This window comes from Mytilus edulis, chromosome 9 (genome assembly GCF_963676685.1).
Source record: "Mytilus edulis chromosome 9, xbMytEdul2.2, whole genome shotgun sequence".
Taxonomy (NCBI): Eukaryota; Metazoa; Mollusca; class Bivalvia; order Mytilida; family Mytilidae; genus Mytilus; species Mytilus edulis.
In genome coordinates this window covers 45,230,858-45,245,882 of record NC_092352.1, presented here as the reverse complement: position 1 = coordinate 45,245,882, position 15,025 = coordinate 45,230,858, and the positions used below count along the sequence as shown (strand labels likewise).

The following is a 15,025-nucleotide window of genomic DNA, read 5'->3' as shown; positions in this document are numbered from 1 at the left end:
AATATACAATGTATATTCACTTTTTACTACCAACTGATAAATTAAAATAATCTTTACCATTCAGTGATAACAAGCAGTTTTTTTACATCTTAATATTTTATGATGTATTTAAATGAGTAGTTATTGTTGCAAACTCCATTAGAAATTTTAATTGAGATTAGTTTTGGAATAAGGGAAAGGGGGATGTGATTAAAAAAATTGGGTTCAATTTTTCTCATTTGAAATTTCATGAATAAAAAAGAAAATTTCTTCAAACATTTTTTTGAGAGGATTAATATTCAACAGCATAGTGAATTGCTCTAAGAGAAAACAAAAATTTTAAGTTCATTAGAACACATTCATTCTGTGTCAGAAACCTATGCTGTGTCAACTATTTAATCACAATCCAAATTTAGAGCTGAATCCAGCTTGAATGTTGTGTCCATACTTGCCCCAACCGTTCAGGGTTCAACCTCTGCGGTCGTATAAAGCTACGCCCTGCGGAGCATCTGGTTGGTCCTGTTTTCAAATTGGTCTACACTAAAGTCCAAAGGGTCCAAAATTAAACTTAGTCTTATTTTAACAAAAATTGAAATCTTGGGGTTCTTTGATATGCTGAATCCAAAAATGTACTTAGATTTTTTATTATGGGCCCAGTTTTCAAGTTGGTCCAAATCAGGATCTAAAATTATTATATTAAGTATTGTGCAATAGCAAGTCTTTTCAATTGCACAGTATTGCGCAATGGCAAGAAATATCTAATTGCACAATATTGTGAAATAGCAAATTTTTTTTTAATTAGAGTTATCTTTCTTTGTCCAGAATAGTAAGCAAGAAATATCTAATTGCAAAATATTGTGCAATAGCAAGATTTTTTTTTAATTGGAGTTATCTTTCATTGTCCAGAATCAACTTAAATCTTTGTTATATACAATATACAATGTATATTCACTTTTTACTACCAACTGATAAATTAAAATAATCTTTACCATTCAGTGATAACAAGCAGTTTTTTTACATCTTAATATTTTATGATGTATTTAAATGAGTAGTTATTGTTGCAAACTCCATTAGAAATTTTAATTGAGATTAGTTTTGGAATAAGGGAAAGGGGGTTGTGATTAAAAAAATTGGGTTCAATTTTTCTCATTTGAAATTTCATAAATAAAAAAGAAAATTTCTTCAAACATTTTTTTGAGAGGATTAATATTCAACAGCATAGTGAATTGCTCTAAGAGAAAACAAAAATTTTAAGTTCATTAGAACACATTCATTCTGTGTCAGAAACCTATGCTGTGTCAACTATTTAATCACAATCCAAATTTAGAGCTGAATCCAGCTTGAATGTTGTGTCCATACTTGTCCCAACCGTTCAGGGTTTAACCTCTGCGGTCGTATAAAGCTACGCCCTGCGGAGCATCTGGTTTTAAATCTATATTAAGATATAATTTAAATGATTAATTGTTTGGTTTACAAACACTTAAGATTAATCCTGATTTGTTTTAATTAATTGGTTAAGGAGAATTTTTCTCAAGTGTTTCCTTGTTTTTTCTTTCCTGTGGTATTTTTTTTTTTTTTTTTTTTTTATTTATTCAAAAAATGATGATAAATGGGTTTGGAGTATGTATACAGTGATGAGGAGGAAACACAACAACACAATAAAAGAAAGAAATTTAAAAATGAGGCAATGAGACAACTATCCACCAAAGTTCAAATGAAATGGATGTAGTCGTAGTATAGTCAACCATACCAATACTATATTTTTTCTTCAGTTAATTCTTCCCATTTTGAATTGCTCAACAATTGGAATAACTAAATACATAATTAACATGAAGTATGCACAAAAATGATTTAAATCTTGAGAATCTTGTGTCAAAATAATGTCACTACAATTGTATTACCCTGGTACAATCATCAAAATAATGAGTAAAAATATATATGTATTCTAATATGACGTTCTTCTTAAGCTTTGGGTACAAAGCCATGTTCTAATTCAAATAGAACATGGGCTGCACGTGATTGACGTCACAATTGAAATGGCAACGTCAGATGAATTTTGAACAACGCCAGAGATAAAAATGGACATTTTTGTTGGTGTTGCTCGCTAGGAAATTAATTCAAACATTCTAAAAGTAAGTTTAAATGTTTCTGTTCTTTTTTTATTGATAAACTGCTGATTTTCTATAACGTTTTTGGTTCATGAAATCAAAATGGTGACATTCCGAGCGTCTACTATAGGTCAGCTTTGAAGTGAAAAGTTCAAATATTCCTATTAGAATAGAAATAATTCTATCCTGCCATGCTCTATGCTCATTTTAACATGGGTAGGCATTATATTTGTAAACATTTAATACCTTGCTAACGCTTGGTATTAAGATATTAACAAATATAATGCCTACCCATGTTAAAATGAGCATAGAGCATGGCAGGATAGAATCATTTCTTAAACCTATACTGTATCAAAGACTGACAGTCATGATATTAGCTGATGCACTTTCAAATAGATTTGATGTAGACAGATATGTAAAATTTAATTTTCATTGAATTCCTTTAATCCTGTTTTAAGTTTGGTAAAAGTTTGGACCAATTTACAAAAAATGTTTCCTTTTTAGTTGTTATATATAAGGTATGGCCTGTATCGTTCATTTATCACCTTTCTTTTTTCCCTCCAGCATACATAGCTGTATAATGCCGTTGATAGATGTGACAACCTCAGTCTTTTACTTCTGGGGTAAGGGTTATTTAAAGTCTTTCTCTGGACTTCAAGATAAAATGTTGGTATTTTTTTTCTACATAGGTATGCAAAAAGTAAATGATTCTCTAAACCAACTTTGAAATTTTGGCCTATATAAAAATGTAACCAAATATCATGTTTATAAAAAAAAGAATAAAAAAAGAAATCTGATAAACTTTTAAAATCATTGTTTTTTAATTATACAAAAACAAATTGTTCCTCTCCAGGAAACAAAAGGAACATTTATATTGTTGTTGTACCTAATGCCACTGATAAGAAGATAGAACCTGCCTGTGACAAGCTAATATTACCAATATTTAAAAAAAACAAATGCATAAACCATTAGATAGTCATACCATTATGACAAAACAACAATGCATATTTCTGTTGAATAAGTTATAATTACTAGTTCCTGGAACTGCAAATCCCTAACATTTCAGTCTTGAGAAATTACAGTAATTTTATAAATTTTGGTCCATAATACCTGTATAGTTATTCAGAATGGTAAATACATCTTGTCAATAAAGTATTGATGTTGATGTTTATTGATGATATGCAACAAACAAACAATTAGTCTATCATTTATTTTAATGGTATACAGGTCTATTAATTACTGTAAACCAACTAATTTTCGGGGATAATTTATTCTGCGTTTTACTACCAACACATCAAGTTAATGTGAAAATGTGAAGTTGGCTTACCATAATCAGTTGCTTTTCCTAGCAGCAATTAGTTTGCATAAAATGGTAAAAACAAATGGTTAAACATGTTAACACTAAATGGTCATTATGCTTCAAGCTTATAAAATGGCACAATTAATATTTTGGGGGGAGGGGAGGAAGGAACTATATTGTTTTTTTAATTCTGGTTTCAAGGAAGTTGATATTTTCAATAAGATATAAAGCTTGATTCTGATTGATTGATAAATAAGCTTATTTAACCATGTTGAGGTACAAGAGCCATTTTGAAAAATTACAGTTATGTAGTCAATAGTTAAAGAGAAGGAAGTCATAAATCTTTAACTTCTACCTGAAACTAATGTGATTAGTTTGTTGTTTAAAAAAAAGGCTAACAAAGGTGCTTTGTGAACACTTTAATAAAAAAAAATCTTTATTAAATAATGGTTTAAGATTGTCTATGTCATTTGATACATGTTACTGCATACTTTAAATGTTTTTGACATTTGCTAATTGGCCCATTTTGATCTTGAAACTACTACAACTGTATATCAGTTGACCTTTTGCATGGTTGATTATACTTGTTTGAACTTCTTTTTTTTAAATTATCTTCATAAAATCATTCACCATGGCTCACTGCACCTAAATCTAACCTTGCTGTACTTGTTGGTATTGGATCTGTGTTCTTATTGATAGTGTTGAACTGCTTTTGAAAAAAATATGCACTTCAAGCAAGGTTCATAAATCCTTTGCCTAAAGTTATCATATTTTATCAAAATTATGGTTAATGATAACTTGGTGGCCATTATAAATTCCATGCAATTTGAATTATAATAAATATGTCAGTCACTTACAGGTTTCAAGAGGGTAATTTTGGTGAAGATTTTATAAGTAGACATTAATGTCGATGAGCTTCTAGGAACACTTATTTTTCTTGCAAAGTGTTTTGTCTCAAGACATAAATTTATATATTTTTTTAATTAGGTAATGAGGTCAAATGAATTAGGATATCTCAATAAACTAAAAGAATATGTTTATTCATTCTTAAACAATTTCTTTTGTATATGTTTGATATTTTCAAAATAAAAAAGATGATAAAGGACTTTGACTTTTGTCTTAAAAAGAATGACTATTAACTTGTGGACTCATTAAATAACTTTTAGGAATTTGTTAATGTCTTGACATTTATATATCTTTTTAAATAATTATATTTACAGACTTGTTAAACAATTAGCACAGACCACATGTATTAATCTTAGCTATGTATAGCAGACCATGAAACCACAATTATTTGATATCCTGAAAATAGACAGGATAATCCTTTAAAATTTGTTAAAAAAAAAAGCATACCTTACAATGATCAATGATTAGCCTATTATTATGTAAGAAATTTCTTGGAAATTGAAATATAATTTATTGATCTGATGCACATGCTGTCTGATAAGAAATGTGTCATCATTTATTTATATAGAGGAAAGTGCTCAATACTCCATGTCTATGTCTATGCTTGGAGGGTATTTTATTGTCTGAAGTAGTCTTGATCAACTTTAAAAGTAGAAAACAGAAAAATATGCAAGTAAACATTAGGAAAATCTGAAGTTGAATATGCAAGGCCACTTACAGTCATTTTGCAGTTTTCAAATTGAACATGGTATGTCAATGTTCAGTTTGTGAGGCTAAACACTCTACCATCCTTGGTTAATCCTGCATGGAATGTAAAATCTTTTATAAAAAGGATAAATGTAGCAGTGCATGCATGTAACTGTTTCATGAATATAAAAAAAATGTAGAAAATTAAGGTTTCAAAAGAATAGCTTTTCTGAATGCAAATTTTTCCAATGCATGCCTTTAACTGAAACTCAATTTATAGTTATTTTAAAAGCACTATGTATAGATTTGCATAGTGTATCTTTATAAATTAAAAAAAAAATATGACTTGGGTAAAACAGATTTTTTTACACAAAATTTTAAATTTTGAATTAATAAATAAGATAGAGAGTATGAATTCTTCAACAGTCTTTATTGAAAATAACATATTTCACTGTTGTTAATCTTTATTATTATATGTACATATGCCGTAAATATGTATTTTTCATGAAATCGTTTATGAATAATAAAACAATCTACTTAGAATTTTTATGTTTGGCACTAATGATGACATGATTATTTCAGTTTTATAGTTTATTTAACATTATTTTGGTTTATTATATGAAATAAGGTATTTTAAAGTTAAAGTTATTAGCCATTGCAGTTGTGGTTGATGTATTTACTAATTGAACTGCATAACTGAAATTATTATCTTACAAACATAATAAATGGAAAAATAATTTTTGCAACTTCATACTGAAGTTATTAATGAATAACCATGCACATTATAAATGTTGGGCCTCTCAAGCACTTTCCTTGATTTAGTTTCATCAGGAACATTCAAAGCTGAACATTTCAAAGACATGAATGTGTATATAGTGTGAAACATAAGGAGCTGTATGACCGAATAAGACCTTAACAGAATAGCCCAATCATCTGAGGTCAATAATGATTAAGGAAGACCAACAAACATAGGATTTTCCAGTGTTGATATAAGAACAATGCATTATCCTCACCAATTTATGATATAGTTCAAGAAATGATTAATTTGCGATATTTTAGTTCAGTATCAAAGTTTATGTAAAAAATCTATTATACTTTAAGGATTTAAAAGTGTTGACATTAATAGCCTAACACAATTGATTTATGCTGTTAATCAACAGTTGATCAAACAAAACAAGATCTATTCATTTATTGTTTACATGGTTCTCTCACAACTCGAAAGTACTCGATCAAGTCTTGATCAGTGCAATGCAAGCTACTGACATATATTCCCCCATGTCTAGCCATATGATTGAGGTCATAAATCCAGGCTAGATAAAATTCTCCAGATAGCTACAAGCTAGCAGAAAATGTTTAGTGTTTTCTTATTTATACCTCCACTCTAGGGGAAAGGGGAAGCTGTTTTCCCACATCCTTCTGTCTGTCCCAAGCTAACATCATATGTGTTTTCATTTTCAGTAGCTCACAGTTCTAGTTGTTGATTTAGTCCTCCAACTGTTCTGATTGACAAAAGTAGTTTCTTATATATAATAAGTTTAAACCATTCAAACAAGGAAACCAAGGGTATAATCTATATAAAAAACGACAATCCAGAAACATGACAAACAACAACCACTGAACATCAGATTCCTTACTCAGGACAGATTAATGTATTCTTAGAACTATAAAATGGTTAATTTGGTTAAGGTCAACTGACAAAATGAAATAATTTGTTTACCTTGTATATCTTTCATTTTTCAGGCAATAAGAGTGTTTTTCCTGGTGAGGGACTTATCATTAACTTTGTTACAAGAAACAGAAGGTCAGCTACCATTGACCAAAGAAGATTCCTGTATTAAAGTATCAGACATCTTAGATCTCAGTAAGTACTGTTAGTTTAATGCTTTATATGACTTTAGTCTGAGATTGCTGACTTCTGATAAATTTTCATAGGCTGTGTTTGAGCCATGGAACTTCAGAGCCCAGTGTATTTTGAAAACATGGAAATTGCTTGAAATTGCTGATGCAGACTTGATGACAAGTTTCTATTTTGAAATCATGAAAGATCCATTCTCAAATAGATAAATCATACACAATTTAATTTTTGATGGAAGCTTGCTGCCACAATATGAAAAAAAAAGTGATATGATTGCCAATGAGACAACTCTCCACAAGAGACAAAATGACACATAAATTAACAACTATATGTCAGCGTATGGTTCAGCACTTTCCCTGTTTACTATTTGGATTTTGCTCTGATGTTCCAGAGCTCAAAAGACCTATAGAAAAAAAGGCTGCCAGACATCAGAGCAATCAACCTGTCACCTGTCTTGTCCGGGAGGTTTATGTTGAAAAACAAATTGAAATGGGTTTACAATTGAAAGTAAAGTGTTTTTACTCACTTAAGTTCATTGGTACTTTTTTTTTTATAAATTATACACATATAGTAATCTATTCAACACCAAATAAAATGTTGAAAAAATATAGGTTGGTTTTTGTCATATTCCTTATAAAGCACATTATAAATGTCTGACTTGTCTAGTTAAATATTTTGATTAAAAGTAGTAAGTGAAGACAAAATACCCATTCATGTTGTTTTAGATAATTTGCCACCTGCATCGCCATGCATCTTGGGCAAGAAGAAGAGTACACTTATTGTTGAACAATTTATGGTTATAAAAAAAAATTGCTGACATGAAAATAATACATCATTGGGGATTTTGTTTATTTTAATTTTTTTTAAATGAAACATAGAATATGGTTTTATATTCTTGACATTTTCAACCGTTATTAAGTTATTAATGTATTAAAAAAATTCATATCTAAATTGTTTGTATGTTTAGAAGTTTTTTCCTTGAACTTAAAGTTTAAAAATAAGTGTGCTGTAAGATAAGATATGTTTATCTATCAAGTTGAATCAAGATAAGAGGATATATAAGATCTCTACAACAAAACAAACATGAAAAATAACATTTCTAAGAAATGCAGTTTTAAGGAAAAAATGTTGTGTTACTTGTTTAAATACATTATCAGGGTCACGAGGAAATAAAATATGAACATAAGTCATTGTATATTTTTGCCACTTCCTTTTTTTTTAAATTTCAAAAGATCCTTATGGAAATTCTCATAAAATGTTAAAAGAAAAGGTGATTTCCCCTGTTTTTCAGTACTTATTTGAAGAGAAATCTTTTTTTTATTCCTGATGAAATTTATAGCAGTTTCATTAGTATGATGTAGCAAAAAATCAAATGGCTGCATATCTGGTATCTTGTAGTGAAAAAATCAAACAAGAGATCATTTAGACTGGGTTTATAAGTAGAAGTGAGTCTTGTTTCATGAGTAAAGGTTGATACATTTTTTGAAAAAAAATTGAGGGGTACCAATTTTGTGGATTTGGTGGGTTTATACATCTATGGTATAGAAAATCATGAATTTGAATGTGCAACTTAGAGTAAAGGCTTGTAACTTTAATCCACAAAATCAGATATCTAAAAAATATAATTTTTATTAATTCATGAAAAATTAAACCAATTAAAATAAACATATCCAAGATTTGTTAGATTTTCTTAAACTTTCCTTAAGGAGAGTTACATATTTAAGAAATAGTACAAATACTTTTTATTTTGCAATATACTAAAGTTTTTAGGAAACAAATTAAAATAAGTTAACAACTTGTTTCCGGTTCCTATTAATTCTTCAACTTGAAATTAATTGATAAAATATGTTTACTATAAAACGAGATACCAAAAATGTTAGCAATTGTATTTACTAGAATAAAGTTGGTTATTCATCTGATCAGTAATATATTATGTTTACAACATGTAATGGTTAAATAAGAGTAGGCAATCTATTGTACATGTTGTATAAAGTGTAAAATTCCGGCTAGGGTTTCAATGATTTTAATTTTAATATGAAGATAAACTGGAGAAAGAGAAAATCCAAATTAGAAATAGGAAAAACAAATAGATAAAACCAAGCAAACAGGTCTGACCCCAGAAAACAAGAAAATTAATACTTGACAGTTTTCAGGATGGCAGCCACTTCAAACTTTGTTTGAATAGGCTCAATCTACCATAATCTTGTATACTAGTAACTCACAGCTAGTTTGTGAATTCAGTTTACATGTTGGGGTGTTTGTTTGCTTGGGTGTTTTTAAAAAAAAAATCTAAGAAACATTTCGCATGAGGGCAAATTCTATAAGACTAATAATCATTTTATAGAACTTGGTCTATTGAACTTTATGACACTTTTTAAAGTCCATATTTTGCAACAAAAACTGTTCCCAATAGATATTGATAACATTTACAGTTCGAAGTAAGTCTATTTGTTGACCTTTTAGAAACTTTTTAAGTGTAAGTTCAGATTTGGGAACATAAAGTTAGTTTATTTTATAATCTGATAGTTTATATACACATTTCTCCTTAACTAGGAGGGATATAGTTCATAAACTGTTTTTCCTGGAATTGAGTAATTAATGTTGACACAATTCCAGGTATTAGCATTATCCTTGTATGGTGTTTGCTTGACAACAGATTAAAAACTCGTTCGTGTCATTAAACTTAGTATATGAAATGTACATTTATTTGTCTTAGTTTGACAGAGGACTAATTTACCTCGTTAGAAAAAAGCATTCTTTAGTTGCTATGTTTATGAGTGACGTTTTAGCAATACTCCTTACTTTTAAAATAATAATTTCAGACTTTAATTTTTTTTTGTTTTCCTAACAGTAAATTGACAAATAAAATTTTAACTTTATACATGAAATTATAGAAAAAATATATAACATACACTTAACAATTATTATTGACTAGTTTATTTTCATTCATATATACATTTTTTGGTTGAAGGAAAGTTTACTATTTGATGGTACCTTATTTCCTGTTCTAATTATTTGCTCTTATCAAATATCTTTTCTATTTTATGCCCCATTATGCCCCACCTAGATTAGTAGAAGGGCAAAAGGTTTTCTGGTCTGTGCATTCGTTTGTTCGTTCATCCGACCGTTCATTTGTTCTACTGTTTGTCTGTCCGTTCGTCCTGCTTCAGGTTAAAGTTTTTGGTCAAGGTAGTTTTTTATGAATTTGAAGTCCAATCAACTTGAAACTTAGTACACATGTTCTTTATGATATGATCTTTCTAATTTTAATTCCAAATTAGAGTTTTTACCCCTATTTCACGGCCCACTGAACATAAAAAATGATAGTGCAAGTGGGGCATCCATGTACTTGGGACATATTCTTGTTTGTTTTTTTTTTTTTTTTAAATCTATGGGTATTATTACACAGTAACTATTTAAATTAATGCTTTCTCCCTCTACCAATGAAATCAACAAAATTTGTTATTCTAGGAATATTAATGAATACACAATAATTGACAAGTTTGTGACATTAGAGTTGATGTCTGTTTCAATAGAAACAGGAAACTATAGAAGATGTGCTAGAACATTAAATGATTTAATGTACAAATTTTACCTGCACCAGATGTGCATTCCAATAAATGATGTCTTTTCAGTGACTCTGGAGACGAATCAAATATATTTTGAAATCCAAACCTGATACAGGCTTTAAAGAGCTGAAATAAATCACAACTCAAATAATATGTATAGCCAAGCCTGGGGAAGAAAACAAAGCTTTGCATGAGGAAGAAACCATCCTAATTTCAAATGATTTCCTAAGTTTTGTCTTCTGTAAACAAGGAAATATTCACAGCAGTTTTATTTTCATGACTTCCGCAGTAAGAGTTATTATACAGAAATAAAATAATTTTTCATAGGAAATGAATTTGTAGGGCTTAAACTGTACATAAAATAATTACCAATCTGAAATCACAAATTTTAATTCATTCTGCATATTGTGAATAAAAGACGGTAGAAAATTTGCCAGTTTATGTTTCTATAGATGGTAGTAAATCTGTTGAAGGTTTGCTACATTTTAACTCTAAAACAGCTGAAAATGCTTCAGTTTTAGCAAAGCCAGTCCCTACTATCCACTTGTGTTTGAATCAACAAAAGAAATTGGATAGTGGGTGCTTGCTATATTTATACTAAAAGTGTTTCAATATCAAGAAAAGTTTGAAACTCATCCGCAAACTGAAGATAGCCCTTCTTGTGCGACTGTTTTTTTAAACATTTAAGAAATTACAAATAGTACTGTCTAATATTAAACTCTAGTACATGACGCTGCTAAGGAATCATTGTAAATAGTCTTAAATTATATCAATTTAAATTAAATATTTGATGGCGGTAATAGTTAAATATTTTAACTTTCAATTTAGGGTCATATTTGACACTTTTTATAATGTAAAGATCGAAACTTAGATCATGTAACTGTTGATTTTGAATCTAAACTAAAGTTTGAATGAAATTAAAGGACCAAACTTAAATCACCCTGATTAAGAGATAGCATGTACAAAATCCAATGTAATGACAAAAACAATTGATCTTGCATGGTGATGGAGTACATCTCAAACAAATACAAAAAAGTCGCCTAGTTTAAACTTTTTTCTAGAAACTTCTCAGAAGTATTTTCATTTCATTCAGGGATATTTAAGAAATGGACAACTTCCCAAATTAAATTTAGCAGGGTAACAGAGGTTTATTTGAGTTATTGTTATATTGTTTGCTAAAAAATGTTTTGGTTATGAAAATAAGAGAGACCAATATGAAATGAGTTTACTGTATCTTGACAAATTTTATTTCTCTAGTAATTACTTTCATAAGACTGAATGAAATACTTTTGCAAGTATACAATTTACTTTTTGAACTGAAATTTGTCGTAAAAGAATATATAAAAATAGTTTGCATACAACAAAAGGGAAATCTCCATGTAATTATTAATAAAATGTCCTTTTTTGGGGTCATTATTTTTATTATATATATACTGAATCAAATATCATTTGATTTTTGTACTAATTCACCTATGTATTGGTCATAGTCTGGATATAAATCTTTTCATAAGAATGGTTTTACGTCATTTTAGAACTAAAGGCCTATTATGTTACACATTGCAGAAAACTGATACCTCCATTGAAGGTTTTTTTCACGATTTGTATTATTTTAATTGAATACATTTGTATAGGTCACACTTTAAAAAGATAGACCACATCCAAATCATTTAAAAGGTTGTAGATAGATCATAAAAAACCTTATCATGATATCCAGGAAAAAAGAAAAGTGAATTTAAAAAAAAAAAAAAAATACAGTGTTATTCATCCGTCAAATAATATATTAGTATTTCAAGTATCACAAAAGATTTCACTCTAGGTAAAAAATGTGTATGTTTGATCTTCAATTTACTAATAAACAATAAGACATGCACTGAAAGTAGTTTCTTGATTTTCTGATATCTCTTTTAAGTTTACCTCAGATCACCCCTAGTTTTTGTTGGGGTTCGTGTGGTTCATTCTTTAGTTTTCTATGTTGTCTTGTGTGTACTATTGTTTGTCTGTTTGTCCTTTTCATTTTAGCCATGGCGTTGTCAGTTTATTTTCGATTTATGAGTTTGACTGTCCCTCTGGTATCTTTCGTCCCTCTTTTATACAATTTTGTACAATACCTTCAAATAAACTTTCTAATGAGGTGATATTAGATTAAGAAAAGCATCAAATTAACTTTCTAATGAGGTGATATTAGATTAAGTAAAGCATCAAATTAACTTTCTAATGAGGTGATATTAGATTAAGTAAAGCATCAAATTAACTTTCTAATGAGGTGATATTAGATTAAGTAAAGCATCAAATTAACTTTCTAATGAGGTGATATTAGATTAAGAAAAGCATCAAATTAACTTTCTAATGAGGTGATATTAGATTAAGTAAAGCATCAAATTAACTTTCTAATGAGGGGATATTAGATTAAGTAAAACATCAAATTAACTGTCTAATGAGGTGATATTAGATTAAGTAAAGCATCAAATTAACTTTCTAATGAGGTGATATTAGATTAAGTAAAGCATCAAATTAACTTTCTAATGAGGTGATATTAGATTAAGTTAAGCATCAAATTAACTTTCTAATGAGGTGATACTAGATTAAGTAAAGCATCAAATTAACTTTCTAATGAGGTGATATTAGATTAAGTAAAGCAGTCATCACAATGTTTCCCACACAAAATAGTGCAGGAGATATAGAAATTCCTGGCATACATCTTTCCTTTCATCCACTCTTTATGGACAGTTCATGCCAGATTCTTATGAATATTATGTTGCAAGTTTGTATCAGCAATGTCTCATGCAATTTCAAAAAACGATTAGAAATGAGTTAAGATTCTCTGTGGCTTGGTCTGTTATAATTCAGATAGATATTTTTTCTTTCAGATAACAGTGACTTAATAGCATGTACAGTGGTTACCAAAGAAAGGTAAGATATCCTGCAGTAGAAATATCCCAGTTTATAAAACACTGGTACCCTATATATTGTCATAGGTGTCAACTGTTGAAATTCTGTGTAAAGTCTCTATTATTTTTGTAATCATAAATATCCTTCTAAAGTAATTATTATTAGAACATTGTTTGCTCAATATAGAGTTTATAATATTATTTACAAACAAAAGTATTACTCAGCCTAAATAAGGGTATGAAATAGAAATAAAAATAGCAAAAACCACCAGTACATTACAGTTCAAAAAGATGTGCTATAGGTCTCAAGGTCCTTAACAACGAATAAAACTATTAAAGGCCCCAACTAAACAAAACCATTGGCCTGATTTATGCTGAAATTAAACAGAAAAGAAATATATAACATAAAAAACACTAAATCACATTCACTGAAATTTTGGACAGGCACATTCATGCTTATTAGATTTTGCAAATACATAAAATATCCTTATTAAATTTCATGGCTCAATTTGAGCTGCTTAAATATGGTAAAAAAAACTGTGGTAGCCTGATGATTACTGTGGATTCATTTATTTTTGTGGGTACCAATTTTCGTGGATAAGGGAAAACTTGGAAGTTCGTGGATATTTAATTTCGTGGTTTTGATGCAGTCATCCTATAAGCCTATAGCAAATTTGTCATTTGTGGAACATTTAATTTCGTGGTTTACCTGTAACCACGAATCCCACGAAAATTGGTATCCAACGAAAATTAATGAATCCACAGTATATCAGACACAGCCATAAAGCTTGATAATTACACCTCACACGAGTGTTAAAGCCTGGTGGTTGTATCAGACACAAGTGTAAGCCTGGTGATTGTATCAGACACGAGCCATAAGACATGATGATTGTATCATATGTATCATACACGAGCTTCCAGATGAATTAAATAGAAATAATTGTTAGAATATCCTAATTAATATATGTTCTCTTTTGTCTGTGTGACTGTAAACTATTTAATCAAACTGATAACACACTGTATATAGACTTTGATATATTGTCATAGTTTACTATTAAAGAGTAGTATTTCAAAGCACCTTTAATCTATATTTGTTTGTGTGCATATTTGTCTTATCTTCATTGCATGTTAAAGAATGTTAATTCAGTAGCAACAACAGTAAACATGTAAACTGTTTGTAGAAAAATCAGATAATCAACATCTTGTATACAGATATGATATCTAATAGTCTGTTTTTCTGCTGGATGTTTGCCTAAGACAACAATTAATTATCCTTAATTTTCATAGTCCAGGGAGGGGAGCAGGATAAAGATCCCTGTTATTATAATATATTTTATGCTCTTGCTGCTAAGCCAAAGGTGGACTTATGTCACCCATGACTGTCCTTTCCATTTTTTTTCCGCACTTTACTAGTATTTGTACATACTAAAAGCAAGCTTGAATGGGGAACAATTTAGTTATTATTGAGTTGTGTGAATAAATTCATCATAGATAACAGGATTGGAATTTTGTATTTGCGCCAGATGAGCGTTTCCTTTACAAAAACTCATCAGTGACGCTCCAATAAAAAAAGTTAAAAAGGCCAAATAAAGTACAAAGTTGAAGAACATAGGTAAAAAAAAATCCTTGAAGTGTTGCAAAATACAGCTTAGGTAATTGATTCCTGAGTTAGAAAAGCATTATTTCAAAAATTCAAAGTTTTGTAAACTGTTTATTGAAGGTTTGATAAAAGT

General features: G+C 29.3%; 1 protein-coding gene across 7 annotated transcripts in view; it reads left to right on the top strand.

Annotated features, from left to right (window-relative positions):
• The window catches only part of LOC139488462 (protein CLEC16A-like), a 119,731-nt gene that overhangs the window by 75,551 nt on the left and 29,155 nt on the right, over positions 1 to 15,025 (top strand). For all 7 annotated transcript variants that reach the window (XM_071274078.1, XM_071274075.1, XM_071274074.1 and 4 more), the window contains 2 exons: positions 6,721 to 6,841; positions 13,272 to 13,314. In XM_071274078.1, the coding sequence (XP_071130179.1) occupies positions 6,721 to 6,841; positions 13,272 to 13,314 (164 nt within the window). The remainder of the gene's footprint in view (positions 1 to 6,720; positions 6,842 to 13,271; positions 13,315 to 15,025) is intronic.